The 19,572-nt window shown below is 44.8% G+C and overlaps 1 protein-coding gene across 1 annotated transcript in view; it reads right to left on the reverse strand.

Moving 5' to 3' along the window:
- Nucleotides 1-19,572, reverse strand: part of LOC139764258 (laminin subunit alpha-1-like) — a gene marked incomplete at its 5' end in the record, with an annotated part of 177,102 nt that overhangs the window by 90,610 nt on the left and 66,920 nt on the right. Inside the window, one exon of the mRNA XM_071690754.1 lies at nt 17,812-18,006. Coding sequence (XP_071546855.1) covers nt 17,812-18,006 — 195 coding nt within the window. The remainder of the gene's footprint in view (nt 1-17,811; nt 18,007-19,572) is intronic.

Genomic DNA, 19,572 nt, shown 5'->3' on the forward strand with positions numbered 1-19,572 from the left:
GGCATTCCACTGTTTTTCATATAGCATGTTATCATAAATAAGATGCTGACTGTTCTCACTAATAATAATCATTATCATTATCATTGGAAAAAACGAAAATCAAACGTGTCATAATCTTATCACCAATATTAACATGTTAAAAAGCTTTCGTTTCTACAATGATATGAAGTCCAATACAGGCTTTATGAAATTTACAGTGATGACAATATCAAAGAAATATTTAACAATATTTAACAGGAATTTCAACAAGGACCGTCTTTTTGCATGATTGCGTATCTCGTTATGGTATTGGTTAAGTATACATGAGAAGTTCAAAGGCTGATAAAGGGCTTCAAATACCATGTGGAACTTTTTTTTTTATATAAATAACGTTCAGTCTTAAAGCTGATGTTATCCCTACTTCATGTAAATACCGTGGTGTATCTTTAAGAATAAAATAAAATCAACATAAAATTTTAAGTCAATACCAGTAATGGCATTTCTTACTATCCTGAATGGGATTCAAGATCAAACGCAACAAATATTGCAAAGATGAGCAGCAGTGACTTAAGAACCAACGCAGAGTTCGACCTCCCCAGCAGTGGTCTGGCAACGTCCTCAAAGGGCGTTGGTGTTTCCCCGTCAGGTGCTGGGTGGAGGATAGGTAGGCAAGTCGTGTTGAATATGATCTTGATAACCCAGGCTTGGCTCCACGCGTGGTCACGGCACATAAACAGGGTCCTCTCTCTCTCTCTCTCTCTCTCTCTCTCTCTCTCTCTCTCTCTCTCTCTCTCTCTCTCTCAGAATATCATCTCCATTACTCTTGCCTCCATCTCGTCAGAAGAATCAGTGCTGAGTCTCAAGTTCCACGATCTACTCGAAGCGTCATGTTTGGCAGTGCTGGATAGGTCGTCTTGAGCATACTTCCTCCCCACCGTCGCTACAGACATGGTGCTTATCGCTGCTAGCTTGTTGTGGGCACCAGGTTCCAGGATGTGCGTGCCAGGGGTCCAAATTACTTCATTTGCCGCTGTCTTGCAAGCGAAAATGCCGGTTCGAACCCCGTCTAGTAAATATGAATGCCGTTTCGAAACCCAGTTTGGTAACGTGATTGCCGGTTCGAACCCGAATGTCTCATTTCCTTGTTACGTATCCTTATTACCCTATGTGACTCTTAAAGCTGTGAAGGGCGTCACAATTCTATGGTGGATGTGGGTCTCTGGTACTGTCAAGAGGATTAAGACAGATCTTGTTAGTTCTCAGAGGAACATAAAAGAGAAGACCAGGTTGAATGTCAAGGTCGTGATGTATGACATGGTTGTTATGTGTCCCGAGTCATGATGTTTTGTTAAGGTCGTCATGTTCGGTGAATGTTCAACATGTGAGGTACGTTTATGTGGCAATTCGTCTCTCGATACACGAGAAATATTAGTAGTTAAAGTCCTCTCGGTTGTTGTGGCGAGATGAGCACCAGGCATAGTACACCTAAACATAATTACCATCTCCATTGTATCTTCAGATATTTCTGCAGCTTAAATGTTTCGAGGCTTCGCGGCCCCGACCAGGAGTGAGTTGCCAGTAGGGTGAGTCAGAGGGCGTCGGTGTGGCGAGGACTCGGGAGAACTGGGTGTCGGCCGCATCGTAGAGCCGTGGGCGTCGGCATGAGCACGTACCGCCAGCCGTCGCCGACACAGACTAACACCTTGACGCCTTCTTGGAGTCCCCTTCGCTCCGACATGATCGCTGACGTAAGGTAAAACCCGAGAAAAATCCTACGAAGGATGCATCATATCCGTAAAATGAGAAGTCACGAAGAAACTACATAAGATAAACTGATAACCGCGAAGGAATGGCGATATTAGGAGACTTGAGACTGAAGAAATCAGAGCTTAAAAGGCAAATGGAAGCAGGCAGGAGTGATCACGGAAGAACCGTACATGGTAAGGCTGAAGATGAAACAGGGGCGGAGGACCCGGAATTATGAGCGCGGCTGATTGTGGTGGGCAAGATTTAATGGCACAAAACAACGAAGCAATCACGGAGCACCTAACACTTGAGGTTACAGGAGAGGGTGACAGGCAAAAACAAAAAAAAACACATACGATCCACAACATGTGAGAATAGAGACTGGGATGGACACAAAGATGAGGATGACTAGCACCAACACTCGTCCTCTTTCGGCGAGAAAGACAGCCCGTCCACTCTCGAGATGACAGAGGGCCCCTTCCAGTCTTTTGAAGTAAGAAGGCCCGTTTACTCTGAAGGAATAAAACCCATCCAGTCTGAAGGCAGAAGACCCATCGACGCTCGAGAAGGCAAAGGCTGATACCAGAGACGAATAACGAACATGGACAACACACAACCAGGAACAAAGAGTATAGCAGTGTATATAACCTATCAACGAGGGAAGGAGAATGGCACCCTTCAAGGACCTGTCAACTTCACAGGCCCTGAGAATACTAAACATGCCTGTTTTTTTTCTCTTGATATGGCACGAGAGGGCAGCGGCCAAGAAACCAACAGCAACAGCAGCTGGATTGACACAGCTGACATCTGTGTATATTCATAACAAGCGAAGCCTATATCTGCAGTCCAGACCTTAAGATCTACGACAAAGTTGAACGACCAACTAGAGTACTGGAATGGATGTATATATGAGGAGGGAATTCCATTATAGTCCACAGAACCTGATGCACCGATTTAGTCTGTGTCGAAGTGAACTGCCCGACACGAGGAACTGCTGTACCACTGAATATCTGTCGCAGATGTTGACGATAAGCTTGGTAGGGCGTCGACGGTGGTATCGGTACGGGGGACTGCGTGGGAGGACAGACTCAAGGAGGCGTTCCATCACCCTGACAGCCAGCGGCAGGAGAACACCTGAGCTCACACATACATACATACATACATACACACACACACACACACACACACACACACACACACACACACACACGTCATACTAATTGGCACCCACCTGGGACATCAGCATCATGTCCACCTTACTGCAACATTATGGTCATGAACAGCTTCATCCTCGGCAAAGTGAAAGACCGTCCCTATGGGGGAGGCACCAGAAATACACACATATGTAAACAACTGTGGGAATTTTACTGTAACGTCTGTCAAGCCAAAAAAAAACAGACTGGATTGGACATGGAAAATCGCACAGGGACTTCGCTATCACTGTGACCCTTGATCCTTTCACCCTACGGGTTAACAAAGAGTCCTCCACTCCATACACAGAGTTGAGAGCCAGATCTGATGTTGGTCCACGAGTCCTGTTTAAGGTTACGATGACGGTGTGGATAGACTGAGGGAGGGACGGGTACAAGGACAGACACAGACAGACGAACGGGCGGACAGGTAGAGGGATGGACGGATGAATATACCGGGAAGACAGGACAAACACCATTGTAACCATGTGAAGCATTTTGGTCGATACGATAACATAAACTCAGTAATTACCGTCAGTCTTAATCTGAAGTAAATTTCCTACTTAAGTGTACACACAGAACTCCATCTGCTCAAGTCAACCCCTGACACACACCATCGCCAGCTGGACCAACCCTCCAGCCACCACAGGACACCATATGCCTGACTCCACCCTTGACAATCCATCATCAGATGGACACAGAGGAGCACGGAAAGATTAGTCGTGGCCACCAACACTGACGTCCCGCTAAGGCAAGAAATGTTTACATTATCTTCATCACCCTTCCCTTCACAATACCAGTGGTGCCACAACGACCTGGCCAGCACTGTACGGGCTTCTGGAGGCATGTCCTCACACATGTATGTGGGACGTTGACGAACAGATATGCCCCTTGGAGGAAAATCTCTGGAATATAAAATCTTCCCTAGAATAATAGTGCCCCTCGCCATCGACTGCCCTAATCCCTGAACCCACCTCAGGGTCGCGTGCTGACTGGCCGAAGTAACGAAGACACACATTAACTAAAACTAAAGATTATCAATAATGACAATTCTTTTTTCTGCTGCCAGACTTAGAAAACAAACTCATCTTCGCTAGCTGTAACAACAGGTCATGTGTCCCAGTGACTAACACTGGTGACCTGAAAAATAGAGACAAATCATCGAACCCTCATCTGGCTGGCCACAATGGATCTTTTCACAGTCCTTGGCGTCCCTCTTGAACAAGGGAAAACAAAATAATCTACCGATTGTATCTTGAAAATCGTTTCTAATAACACAACCGGGACCTCTCCTGCCTCACTCATACGGTGACTTCATCTACACGAATAACACTTCCTTTTTTCAGTACTGCTGCTGCTGCTGCTGCTGCTCCAGTAACACGAATGAACCACTGGTACTTCTGGTGTTCCCACAACAACAGAACGATTGGACTTCCTGCACTGCTGTATCTTCAACATCATGAGCGGCTTTCCAGTACAGCTGCTGTATCACCACCAGCACCAGACTTTCAGCACTACCAATACTGGTAATCATACCTTGTCACCAAAACCTGGTAACCTGTGTCTGTCATTTACCAAAATCAACCATCAACACTAGGGCAGAGGATGCAACCAGGAGAGCCTTTCTGTTATACTGTCGTCATATTTCTACTCCAACAAACATGACACTTTATTTTTTCGGAGATACGCAATTCTGAATAGCATCTATGCGACGGTAAAAAAAAAAAAAACAAGGAATTCCTTAACAATTCTAAAAGCAATACCCATTATTATGGCTACCATGGTAATGTAATACTGGAAACATGGAAAAGCCAGATAACGGAAGGACCTGATGGTCGAGTACGAGCTTATCTGCCTAAGGACAGTAACATTATCCTAAATTCCTAATCTAGACAGATGAAGACTGTAAAACCTGGCCGTAATAAGGGGATGACCTCATCGTACTCCAGGGGTGAAAGCATCGTACCTACCAGGTGAAAGCATCGTCCCCAACGGGTCAAGATATCGTTTCCGTGGGTCAAGTCAACGTACTCACAAGGTTAATGGAGCCAGAGTACATAACCTGCTCTCACTGCTCCCTGGCAAGGCTAGTGCGAAGATGAAAGAAAAAAACTAACTCCTGGTAAGGTTAAAGAGGTTCTTTAATAAGCCCATTTCTCTTCTGCCACTAGATATGGCTGACGCCTTAGATGACTTGCAAAATCACATGCTCAGAACTGCTGGTCATTTAACCAATCATTACGGCCATAACAAGTATCACAATGATTCCTAACCTTTAAAGGCCATCAGAACAGAACTTTAAACCTCCTATCATTAAAAGAACAAGTATTCTAAACCTCTCGTACTGTACAACATAACAAAGGATCTCTAAACGCCAAGATATGATTCACAATTTCAGTATCATACAGATTTCGCTGATGGGCGTCTGTTCATTCCATAGAGATTACTCCCTTCCTTGAACACACTACCAATGGTCACACCTTCGAGCCGAAGGCTGGTTGTTGGCCTGTGTGAAAATACTACTCCTCAGCACCTTATACTGAGCCAGTACTTACAGTCAGGCGATGGACGACATTCCTTAACTTATAAAGACACGAGACCCTCCCCAGCGGAACGAGTCTTGCGTCCAACGGTCGAAAATTACTGGACTCTGTTGGCCATAGGTTAGATGTCTCGTGCCAAGAACTCCCTCAGAGCTGAGCATTACTGTAATAATGACCTTATTACTGCTCTCTCTCTCTCTCTCTCTCTCTCTCTCTCTCTCTCTCTCTCTCTCTCTCTCTCTCTCTCTCTCTCTCTCTCTCTGGGCTATGTTAACTGATGCTGAGTTCATCGTTGTATTGAAAATCGCAGCAAAGGGTAAGTGTACGCGATTATACATTGTACAATTCGACAAAAAGTCGTGTATACCTTGCCAAATCTCACTTTGAGACAACCATATGCACAGTGAGTGTATATCACATTATTTCCTGAATAGCATAGCACATATAATGCACGTAAAAGCAATACAGCATTCTTTAGACACCATGGCACACGAGTCATGATCTATACAGCACACTACATATACCGTAGAGGTGTACAGAGGGAGAACAGCAGGTGAGTGTGCGGGCAGAATGTGTGGGCCAGGCGGGCGTTGCGCTAGTCGCCGGTATAAAAAGCGAGGGACACGTACTCTTGACACTGTACTCCACCCTCCTCACATCAGATTCGCTCCCTCTCCCTTCTATCCACTCCCTGCCTCCACACGAAGCTGCTGCCCAAGGCCTCACATGGCCATACAGGCATTACTTTTATGCAAAATACTAATTGCACGACAGAGTTGAATTATAACACACTTAAGGGCCAATAAACATTAAACGTCTGACATTATTAAGATAAATTTAACAATTTCACACACGCCCATCATGCCATATGAAGATCTAATTCTTACCATAATATCATTTAATCATTTCAGTTACTAAAATTCTTACGCTTACCTTTAAATCAACTTTTTTCTTTTCTTCAGCATAGAATCTGACACTCTATTACTGAAGAGGAAGAAAAAAAATACATAACTACATAAAAAAGCAACTAACCTGAGGAACAGATGCAGAATAATGATGTATGATATTACCAGCGATCTCTCGCTCCTTTATGATCAAACATTTGACACTTACCTACTACATTCATCAGCGATGGCAAACACGATCAGACTAAAACTACTGACTTTTTCATAATTAAGTAAAACCAGTGCGTATGGACAACAGTCTGGTCAACTAGCTGACCAACTGGCTGGCTAGTTATCACCAATCGCTGCACGTGCAGTGTCTTCTAGTTTTAAGAACTAGCTAGTTAGAACAATAGCTAGCTACTATCTCATTTGCAGCTAGTAACAAGGTTCTATTCTTGTTTTAAACCAGTAAATATTCATGCTGGAACCCGACAAAGCTACAGCAATTAAATGAGCCACGTAGAACGTATATATATAATTCGTTCTTAAACATAATGTGTTAACAAGACTGCCGTGGGTAGGTAGAGGTCGCTGCTACCAGTCATCGTCCGCCTTCAGTACTCCTACATGAACATAAGTTGTCCGCTATCGCCAAGATCACTCCCGCCTAAGCCTTACCACTTCCTGCCTGGTCCTGGTTAACTCCACTCGACATCCCTCCCATCTTCAACCGTCAATGTAGCACCCTACCCTGGCTCACTACCACCTGCACCATCACACACCACCAACACACATCACAACCAATGCCATTAAATAGCTGAGAAACAGAAACTAGTAATATCCTTTTAAATCCATAAGTAACCAACACCACACCATGTATAACGCAAGGAGACATGTCTGATACGTTCTTGTTAAGTAATCCCCTGCAATATAAGCTGCAGATAAAGATATGTGAGAAAAAGAGTCCACATTTTGAGGGATCGCTCAGTGCGAGTCTCTTAATCTCGTTTTCTATGCAGCGTTAGCACGGCGGGCGCGCCATAGCACCGTACCTACCGGACGGCTAAACACCTCATGTCTTCCAATGGTATTGGTGATATCGGGCGTGTGTGGGGGCGTGGGCGGCCCGGCGTGTTGTCGATGATGAAGGTAGGGGACTGCTGTGAGGCGTAGGCGGCCAAACCTGCTACCTAGCGCCACTGTCGACCCCGCCCAGGAGCATATCTGCTACCCTACAACACTCTTGCTCCGACCTAAGCATAATTATGGTCCTTTTCCATGCGTACACACCTGTTTATATTTCCACGTAAACCAAGAAACAAATATAATCCTGAACCATAACTCCGTAAACACCCCTCGCCTCTGTAATCCTCTATCCAGAAATACTACACCACAAGCCTGTGCTACTGAAAATTTTATATAGTCCAAATTTTCAAGTATCACAGAAAAAATATGAAGAGGATCCAACAAGGAAAATAAACACTTGCAAAAGTCACTACATTTCCATCACATACTCATAACCAAACTATGAAATGAACAAAAAGAAACTTGAGACTGTATTTAACACACAACAAACCGGATAGAAGACATAAAAATGAACAAGGTACCTATCTGTTCCAAGCGTCACAAATGACGAATCATGTAAAACAAATGAAAAGAAGTTACAGCTATATCCTTCGGCCTCTAACTCACCAAGCGCGAGGCAGGAACCTGCTATACAACATCTGGCGCTTTCAAAACAACTCCGCACCCCTGCAAGCCGGGATACAGTCCACTCCATGCACAACATGGGGGATGTCCGTAAATTCAAATAGCTGCTGAGTTCATATTATCGAACAACGGATCTCACAGCTGTACACTGTATGACGTCACACGTCCCACTTTCTTCACCACTCGCGCTAAATGGCTCCTGGATTTCTGAGGGAGAACAGATAACCTATTGTCCAAGTCTTCTGTTCTTGAAGCCGCGGTGACGTGACGACCTTTCCGGACGCTGACAGAGTCTTCCCGATAATAACATGAACTTTTGACTTATCATTCAACGCTCGACTGACGGACAGACGGAGAAACGGGCGGATCTCACAGGGTTGGCGACAGACGCGGCCTTCCGGTGACTGTGTGAGACGACCTCTACCGGGGTCATCGGGGCGCTGGACAGATCCTCTTCACTCTTCAACTTATACTGGATTTGAGCGCATGGCCGAGGTGGACCTGGTGCTACGAGGGCTCTACTGCCTGGTTCCTGGTGCCTGGTTAAAACGTGAGGACGACTAGGAAAACCACAAGGATGGTTTTTATCACCCCCACTACTAAAACGACTACCAACTCCTAGTTCCAGGTCCTCTCACAGGTCCTGCCTAGTTCCAGGACTTCTCCAGAGTTCTACTGATTCCAAGTCCTACCCAGGTTCTCTGGAGCCCTAGGTTCTGCCTAGTGCCAAGTCCTGCCCCCAGGTCCTACAAATCGCCAGGCCGTTCGAGCCCCAGACCCGGTGACCCGGCGCGTGGGTACTCCAGGGAAAGTGATCAAAGATGCGAGCTGGACAGGGCGGAGTACATGGGCGTAGTGGGACCCGCCCAGCCCGCCCACGGCCGCTCCGCCGCCCATGAACCCCAACGCACATACTACAGCCGCCCACATATCAATGCTAAGCGGCCTACTAGTCCTATACCGCCCGCGGTCGATACGCCGCCCACGGAAGCTAAGCTAACCTTTGCGAGAATATGGATCAAGGACGTGAGACATCCCACGGACCAAAATTAGTACCACGAACACTACGGACAGATTTGCTGAATCACACACATCACTAAAGATCCCTAACTTCGGCCAGAGCGAGACTCCAGCAGCCTAACAACTGAGGGCGGAGAAGGGGAGTCTGGCAGGTCGATATGGGGCGGTAATGTTCAGTGTACATGGGAGGTAAAGGAGAGGAAAGCATAGAAAGACAGTTCCTTAGGTCTACACTAGTGTGAGTCGTCCTTCCTCGTCTCATTCTCCCTCCTGCCTTCCCTCTACGAAGACAGTGACTCGGGATACTGTTACTGTCCTCAAGCAGACGACCTCATCACAGACTACCACGTCCTTTAACCCCAGTGTCTCTACCCACGTCACTGACCGACGTTCAAACACATTCGTAAAGCAGTTTATTACATTAATGATCTTCCTTCGATGGAAAGATTAGCGTATCAGTTTTCAAGACAGTGAGGCTTGCACTTCCCGCAACAGAGCCCAACACAGATTACGGTCTCTATCAATCCTCTTTTCATGGGGTGTTGCCTGCCAGTTTCCTCTCGTTGAAAGAACTCCACTTCCCGCTTCCTGCTTTCATGTTTTCGTTTCCAAGTGGTGAACTATTTCTCTCAGTTAACCATGGTGTACGACCATGACGAACATTACGATAATCAGGATATTAACACCATACGAATCATGCAACACACTTACTCACCTTCCTACAATCACTACCACCATACTGAATGTACAACACCATACCAGACCCTCTGCTATGTTCCTACAAACATGCCAAACCTACAACACAAACAGTAAGAATCCCATAACTATCTTTCCATCTACAACAACCATCCTATGCCCTCAACCGGCATTTTCCACCAACAACCACAACCACAAACTCATCTCAGACAAGTCCACAATGTGATAACTAAACCGTTCACTGCATCTGTGAACTACTCACTCCCAGGTCGGCCTCGACCACGTCACTGGGCAGTTTACCAACAGTGGTTAAGCGGTTTATCATCCTGGCATAAACAAGGAAATGGCTACTCGACAGCAGCCAACCCGCCGACGTTATTTGTCACACACAACTTTACCTACACTTGGATCATCTGTCTCTACGGGATCATGAAAATTTGGCGTTTAAAATGAAAAAAAAAGGGCAAATATATCTTTTATTTTCATATATCACTGGTGTACCATAACAAAAATTACAAGCTTTTTCATTTTATTCGTTCGATGTTAGATATAATAGTTCTCCTTACATTACATATATAGGGTTTTACTAGACAATATATATATATATATATATATATATATATATATATATATATATATATATATATATATATATATATATAAGAGGTTATTATCAAGAAACACCTGAATGGCCCAACCAATTATCCCAATGGGAGGGACACGGCCAAGTAACGCAAATGGGAAGGGACGACCAATTAGCCAGGCCATGTAGAGCCTCCGCCCTGCTCCAGACAGACTCACATTAACCATACACTTCTTATAAACACTCACGATCAGTATAAGACTCTGCAGTATTATCATCTGTACCGTAACCCTTTATAAAGCCTTGAGTAGGACAGTAACGACCCTTATGCACGACGTTACAACCCTTGAACACGACGTTACGACCCTTGAACACGACGTTACGACCCTTGAACACGACGTTACGACCCTTGAACACGACGTTGCGACCCTTGAACACGACGTAACGAACTCTGAGCACGACGGTTCGACCCTTGGGTATGATGGCCGGGCATTTGACTTGACTCTTTAGGGTCGTACCGTCATGTGGTGCAGGCAACTGCTGGGACGGTCTCCTACACTGGCTTAGTCAGTCACTCATTTCATCCGTCATGTCATCAACTGATCAAGTCGCTCACTCACTTCGTTACGTAACTAACCCATTCTAATAACGATTCAGCTCGTGGGATAAACGGCTAAAATCAATGTCCAGATCATATATATGTACACGTAATCAGTACCTCGTAAACAATTCGTAAATCAGAAAACACGAGCATTTACAGGTATGTTTGAGTGGGTAGTGTATGTTAAGTGTTTCATGCTATAGTGAAGACCTCTGTATATTGCCAGGTTGTAAATGGAGGCGATGCAAAATGTCTATGAATAAAAAATTTACGTACCTAACACGCCAACTCACTGGACTTCCCCGTATACTTAAAACACCCGTGGAGACCAATTAAACAACCTCTGATCAGGTTTTAACAACACGTCCAATTTCTACTGTATAAACAGCGAGTAAGTATTTCTCTCAATAATAACAAGGAAGGATTATGTAGAGTTAGTTCCCTAAATGGAAGAACACCCACTGGCCCTCCAAGCCTGCCTCAATGATTACCACGCCGACCTGATATATTCGGCCTAACTATAGAGGGAAGTATGATTTAAATGATTATAGCTTTTTGTATTGCTCAACCCTCGATCTCTCGTGTATAGCTGTGCGTCTCACACTACTCATAACCAACGCCCTCGCTAGGTGGAGCGCCTTCAGTGTCAGTCCTGATTTTTTGTTTTGTTCAACTCGGTAGGTTCTGACTTGTACGGCAAAAACTTTACGTTCTCTTGATTTAAAGACCGATTCACTGAGTAAGACGCTCATGCATGTCTTCCTCAGATAACATAGCGAGCTTTCTCAGCGAGATAGCTAAAGGAAGCTCCCTCAGTTGCACCAGTGATCGATCTCGCTCAGTGAATAACCAACATGGCCTTACTCAGTTGAATACCCGCATTGAGTTCGCGCACAGTGAGCAACCAACGTAATCTTCTACCAACTGGATATAACACTTAGAGTTCTTCAAGTGACATACCTTGCTAAAGCTTTCTCCACTGGGTAAGTATATGAGATATTTCTTTTGGAGGAGTTACTTTTACAAAGCTCTCTGTTTGGTTAACCTCCTCAAGCAGGCATCAATAAAGAACTCTCCTCGTTTAAAATCTCTTCAAAGCTTCCCCAAGTGAGGGACTCAAACAAGCTTTCTCTGACATATGAAATACGCAATGAGTTATTAAAACACACACAAATAACGCCTTTAACATACTTCACAAACTATCTATCTATGTACCTCTCCAAAATTAACTAAGTTCCATTCCTATGGTTGTATCAAGGGATAAAAGCAATGCCATTTTATGGTAATCAATTTCCCAAATCTTAGATCTCAAGCCGAGACTGGGACACTAAACTCTTACTTACAAGAGACTTAGTTCATTAACAGTCAAATGATCAGGATTAACTCAAGGATTCACACACTGGCATTTACGTCACAAAACCGTATGACATCAAATCTTCTACAAGCTAAAGAAGGAAATGAAATTTTGAGTACTTGGGTAAGAAGTGTGTGTGTGTGTGTGTGTGTGTGTGTGTGTGTGTGTGTGTGTGTGTGTGTGTGTGTGTATGTGTGTGTGTGTGTGTGTGTGTGTGTGTGTGTGTGTGTGTGTGTACACAACACTGCTCATAGACATAGCACACCATTTTGCTCATACATCAGTTATAAACTAAAAAAAAGAAATGTCTAGATGAAAGAAAAATGCACACAGAAAACCATACGTGGGTACAGAGAGTATGATAAATAAAAAAAACCCTGGACACCTGTAGGAAGACAAGTCATGAAACGCAATAGTACATTCCCGGTACAATGGTTCTGCCTCTCGCTAAAAACAACTTGTGAGAAGACCACATGGGGTCCGCCAGTGCGGTTTGGTAAATGACTCCCAAAGCTCCGGCATCGAGTGGAGAGGTCGTCTTGCTCGTCTGATCCTTAATAAAATTCAAAAGCTTTATGGTTTTATGCTACGACGTGCGTATGGCAAGAATCCTTCACACACAACCGTAAACAATGCATTTAATTTCTTCGTTCGTTGAGTTTCATATCAAGTTTCGAGACTTAATATAAAATCCATAAATTTTGAATGAACTTCAGGTAAAAGATTAATGAGCTAAAACAATCTTAAAAGCATAGAAATACAATACGAAAAACTGAAGTTTATGTCTCTGGGACAAGAAGAATCTTTAATCAAAATGTTAATGAGCATCTCTCTCAATGGTCATTAATCTTTAACGAGGAAATGTCATTAACTTCTCGTTAACAAAGTGGTCAAAACTTTAATCTCCCTATCCAAAAAATTTATAATTCATACAGTCGTTTAAGACCATCAATATCATCGTTCCAAAATGGACAGCGATCGCAAACACGCTCGCCTTTATTTTCGCCACACAGATTCACTCCACACCATCCATATATTTTTGGCAGGACTCCCGCTTTTCTGAGCCATCGTACGTCTCTATACTGACGCGTGTATGTCCAACACAAGCGTTGGGTGTAGTGGACAAAACGATGAACGCCTCCCTGGATCGAATCAGACTACCAGTGTCCCCTAGAATCTTAAAATACGTCAATAAAACGGGACAAAATTTCGAGTCAGCCCAGATTCCTTTAGTCACCAACCTGACGCCTTCACCTCCAATTCCATCCCATTTTCATCGTTCACGCCTCCATTAACTCCTATGCAGCACTGCGCGAGCTGCTACGACCACGAAGAATGCCATAATGAACCTCAACTTGCTCAAGTGCCGCCAACCCCCAAGATGGCGCGCAGCGAACGGGTTTAAAACTCCATTTGACGACCTCTTCCACAATCGCCTCTCGTCTCCTACGCCTAACAGTGCTAGAACCATATTGTACGTCTTCCTGTATGGCTATGTGCATTCTTCTGCTATCAGCCAATAAGAAGATATACCTATATAAACTGAGCGCAAGTTGAACCTTCTATCTAGCCATAAAACATAACCAAAACTAATCAATCTAACATCAACATAGGAAAAGTATACCCAAAACGACTTATATGTTTCTGTTACACTGACAACAGTCAATGGACGCAACATGTTAAAACAAAACCGTCCTCAGGCCTTTCTAAGCTTCAAATTAGAGGCCAAGGGACTTTAACTGACAAGGCGGCTCAAATTACCTCATTGGCGGGAAGCAATTTTCAGCAGGCCATCATCTAATCCAGACGAACGTTTGCGCAGGGCCTAGCGAGGTGACCCAATACCCGCTCTGGACGTGGGAAGGCCCCTAGCGAGAGGCGTGTGTTTCTCGCCACCCACCATAAACCGTCCTTGGTTACTTTACGGCAGGATTATATATACATAGGCCCACGGGACGGGCGTGGCAGGTAGGCCCAGGCACGGCGAGAGGGAGGCAACAGATGTAGCACCCAATTTTAACTCCCTCGCTGTACCGCTGCCAGTGTCGTACCTCGGGTACCCGAAGGGTCGTACTCCGAGGCACCCCTAACTATCCCCTCATTTAGGGTCTGGGGGCCGACCCAACCTCCTCCGGGCACCTGGCAGGTAATTGTCACCTGTGGGTCCTGGAACCCCGTTATCCACCTGGGAAGCGTACAGTCCACACCCACCTTCTGTATTACCGGGTGGGTGCTTATGGGATCCGAACCCTACCTTTGTTGACAATACCAGCTGGGTACCTGCTGGATCAATACAGCCCCACAACGTTGTAACTTGGGTCAATACAGCCAACTTTGAATCCTTCCTTACCCTTATCTTCCCATGAGATAGTCCAAGTGTGGTCACTACAGGAGTAAGACCCCTTCCTTCCCCACGAGAGTCCAGGTGTGCTCCCTGCAGCAGTTCGACCCCTTCCTTCCCCAAGCTACAGTCCAAGTGCGCTCCCTCCAGCAGCAGGTTCCCTATACATCTGCGACAGAGAAAGGCGCCGGTCCCTCACTAGCGGCCACGTCGTGCAGGAGTGGACACGCCTGGCCGCCTACGGCGCCCCAGACCCCAGACCCCACAGTACTCCAGCCCCAGCCCACAACCCACTGCTCCCCCGGCATCACATCCCACGGCTCCCCACCCAGTGACCACCCATGACCCAGCCTTACCAGCCCCTAGCATGCGTGACCATTAACACAACACTTGACCTACTTTCCACAGATTATTTTATCACAGACAATGAGGCTACTTCACATGTTCAAATATCTTTACCTTTACACTGAAAAACACTAAACTATTCAGTCTATCCATCTATCAATTCAACTCTGTTGCAGTCTCCATGCGTGGATGAAGTGCATGTAACCTTTCAATTCAACTCAAATGTGCTGAATGGGAACAAAAACCACTACAAATATGACAGCACCTCGCAAGCTTTCACCACAATGTCACTTTGTCAAGCGTGACAAACACACACCTCTCACATTACTTCAATAAAAATAACAGAACAGACTGCAAACTGCAAGACTTAATCTTCACTCATGTGAAATACCGAGATGCTGTCTTAGTACTAGTGTGGATGGTGTGACACAGGGTTATCTGTGATCAGGGCTTGACACACAGCTTGGGGTAGGGCTAAACACTGGCTCTGGAGTTAGGATTCGACAAAAGGTTGTCTGTGGGTTGGGCTAGACATAGGGTAGTGTTTGACACGGTGTTGATACGGCTGCATCAGTCACGGGCAAAATGCTTAAAAAAGAAAAACGTATAAAAGCAAAATGCAAGCATATAAGAAAAATAATTCCCTCCCTCTCCCACCCTACACAGTGATGTACATAATTTACACAAGGCAAATACAAAGCTGAGGCAAGACTGATACACATGAGTGTAAACAAGTTATGTTCACATACATCACTATGACGAACTCGTGTTGCGGTGTGAGATACAGACGTGAAAAAGTCTGCTGTGTTCCACTTGCCTCAAAGATATGAACCATTATAGATAACTCTGGTGTTGCTCTTTGTAAGAGTAACCCTTTGTTCTTGTTCCCAGCGAAGAACAAACAACTCTTGTGTCGTCTATAGAACATCTGTTTCTGACTGTGTTGTTCCGAGGAGTAAAAAATGTTTCTGTTATTGTGCTGTCCTACACCATCAGCCTTATTTCAACCACTGTGTTCAACATCCCAATATCTAATCCTCCACTTTACTGTTGTATATATATATATATATATATATATATATATATATATATATATATATATATATATATATATATATATATATATATATATATGTGTGTGTGTGTGTGTGTGTGTGTGTGTTTCCAGCACTGGGTTCATTCAAAAGGTTAATCCTCATTTCTAACATTATCATCATTATTATGTTCATTATTCTATACACGTGAATCAACCAAGGTCAGCCAGTTGTTACCGAAGGGGTTATGAATGGTCACAGAGCCGACCATACAAGGTAACCAACACTAGTATTGTATACTATAGAAGCTGAGGTAACAGCATCTCATCCCTGTATCACCGTATGTCCATACTCCAGACACGGTAGCTGTAATGTCCTAACCACTCAGAACTGTGTCTGCAGCTTCCTATACCAGCAGAATCGTGCCTGTAGTGTCCTATTCTTATGGACCAGTAAATATACGGTCCAGTTCATGTAGACGGATAATCCCTTCAGCCATGGCATTCAGGACAATGTCTCCAGACTTAGGGCCTAAAGGATAATGTCCCTCGCCTTAGATATTCGGAACAAGCCCCCATGACCTTAGGCACTCAGAACAATGCCCTAGCTATGGGCATCCCTTAAGGTGGGCATCCCACACCCTGTTTGTCACAGACTTCCGTCAACCTTTCTAACCGCGACCCGTCATGGGCGCCACATTACAGACCCTTCCCTAGCAGGTATGGTGGACAGAGAAGGAGGAGGAGAACCGCGAAGGGGGAGAGAGAGAGAGAGAGAGAGAGAGAGAGAGAGAGAGAGAGAGAGAGAGAGAGAGAGAGAGAGAGAGAGAGAGAGAGAGAGAGAGAGAGAGAGAGAGAGAGAGAGAGAGAGAGAGAGAGAGAGAGAGAGAGAGAGAGAGAGGGGGGGGGGGGGGTAGTTCAATACGTACCTTTTTAAAGCATTCAAATAAGCTTTTTTCTAAAACGTTTTCCTTCTACAAGGGAACTGAATTATTGAAAAAAAGGAACATAAACCCTTGACTAAATCTTCCTGCTGCTGATATAGACACAAAGTGATGAAGAAATTCAAGTACTGGGCATCCCAGGTGATAAAACATTTGGGTGGTGAAGTCATATAAAGACAAGGTAATGGACAAAATGTTCCTATTACCAAACCAGTTTGGTTGTGATGCTTCGGGTTACAATAGGGAAGAAGCTACAGCTGACCAAATATGGGAGAGTAAATGATTCCAAGACGCGGGAGAGGCTGGGTAACTGCCATACACGGCTGGGAAAGGATCATAAAAGAGAATACAACACCACTTTTGGCTATCACTTCCTTCAGGCGCCGTACCGCCAGACCTATCTGCTTCTCTCCTCCCACCGACACATACTGATTATCGAGGGATTTGTATCGTCCTGTCATCCCTGAGCAATAAACTATACCCAAGTTTGGCTACAGATCCTAACCCGGGGCAAACATCCCAACTTAGGGCACAGCTAACCCGGGGCGCAGATCCTAACTTACGCAAATCAATAACATTTTTCCCTGCACTCCCCAGCCTGCATCATTCCCACGTGCCCTTAAGAATATCTCACTGGTACCAGTCACCTTCTTCAATAGCCAGGCAGGTATCTACGTGCCCCAAGTCCTTCTTAAGTCACCTTCCTCTACAACTGGAGAGACACCTACCTGCTCCAGGTCCTTCCCTGCCGCTGGCGAGCCACTTACCTGCTGCAGAACCTCCCTTACTGCTGGGCATACCTACTCCAGGTCCTCCCCTACCACAGGACAGGCACTTACCTGTTCCAGGTCAAGGGTGATGGTGACCCACTCGTACTTCCTGCCGGCGGCCAGGGTGGGGGACTGCCACCAGGAGTTGGTGCCGTCGATGGCGTTGGTGATGGGGTGGCGACGGGCTCGATCTGGGGACCTGGAATCACACATGCCACACTGGGGCGCACGGTTGCCGGAGTGCTCCGTCAGCTTGCAGTAGACCTGAGGACACAAGTACAGGAAAATCAGTGATACCTGACACCCAAGTACAAGCACATGAGTGACACTTGACACAGGAACATTAGCTACATCTGAATCTTATGTTTATCGTCGTTACTCTAGTCTCAGTTTCACTAGGGGTAATGTGGTACGTACAGCCCCCGTAAATTCTAACACACGCTCTCTCAACTTCAGTGTTTTAAAGTGAAACTTGGACACATTATAAAAGGGCTTCTTAATAACTTCATTTTAAATACCTGACTGAATGATACGATATATACCCAATGTGATGGTCTTCTACCTTTCCTACACAAAGTGCTTGCTTTTCTTATTCTTCAGCTAGACGTGAAAAATCTATGTTCATGATGTAATATAATATATTTACATTCACGATTCAAAAGCAAACTTCAACAGGAATACACCTCATCCCAACCCGCAAGGGCCATATACGTGTATGCAGTGAGATTTTTATGGTCTTATGATTGTATTGAACACCTGAAGGTGCTCAAGTCTCTTCTTCGATGGCGGTTATAACTTGACGTTAACAGCACTAATGACCCTGGCAGCTGATAGGCCTAATCCCATATAACAAACCAAACAACCAACCATCCAACCCGTGATGATTTGGTCTCAAAATCTAAGATGAACAAAGAAGCAAATCTTTTCGCATTTCCAGCGGTGTGAATTATCAAGTCGTAGAAAATTTATTACCGACAGAGAATCATCAATCTAAGAATCAGGAACAGTCATCAATGTCTCACGAAAGTGCAATAAACAAGAAGTAACTAACGCAAAACTGAATGGCTTCGGTTACAAAAAAGGTTGATCTCGTTCGACAGCCTGCTGCTTTCTCGTGTATTCCCCTCAATCACACGCACTCCTTCTATGCGAATACTATCTGCACACTTCCTTTCCTAGTTATCTCAATTTCCTTATTCTCACGAGAAAGACTAACAGATGCAGAGAACTGTTAAAGGAAAAAGATAAAGTAGCTATCAATGAATGTGAGAGAAGACCTAAGTCTCAGTAGCTAAATCAACTTAAGTGTGCTAATACTGAATGCTCAGGAAGCGCTACTGTGGAAGCCTCTGTTTGTTAATGAATACTGGCGTGAGTTGGTGCGAGCTGAGACGCTATGTGGATCAGATCCATCTAAAGTAAATAAGAGCAGCTGAAGATAATACACAAAGCAATTACTAATCAAACAAAACCAGTCATAAATAATGGTTTTGAAGGAATTGGGTTAAAGGGGAATAAAAATCATGGTAGCACATTTTGAGAAGCGTGTGCTAGTTCCTTCGTCCCGTGAGCACGACGTTACGGCCCTTCAGCATGACGATCCAACTCTTTGAACACAACGGTACGACGCTTGGGTATAATGGCTTGGCCTCTGACTCACATACGTTTTAATGTACTACAATGTGACTGATTATCGTGTCATGTACCGACCATGGTAACTTTGGACTGCTAATAGCAATGGTGCCTCTTGGTCTGTCACCATCCACAGTACCTCTTGGACTGCCATCAGTTTATGTACCTCTTGAAGTATCACTAAAGGCACCATCTGCC

This window comes from Panulirus ornatus, chromosome 49, assembly GCF_036320965.1.
Source record: "Panulirus ornatus isolate Po-2019 chromosome 49, ASM3632096v1, whole genome shotgun sequence".
In the NCBI taxonomy this organism is placed as follows: Eukaryota; Metazoa; Arthropoda; class Malacostraca; order Decapoda; family Palinuridae; genus Panulirus; species Panulirus ornatus.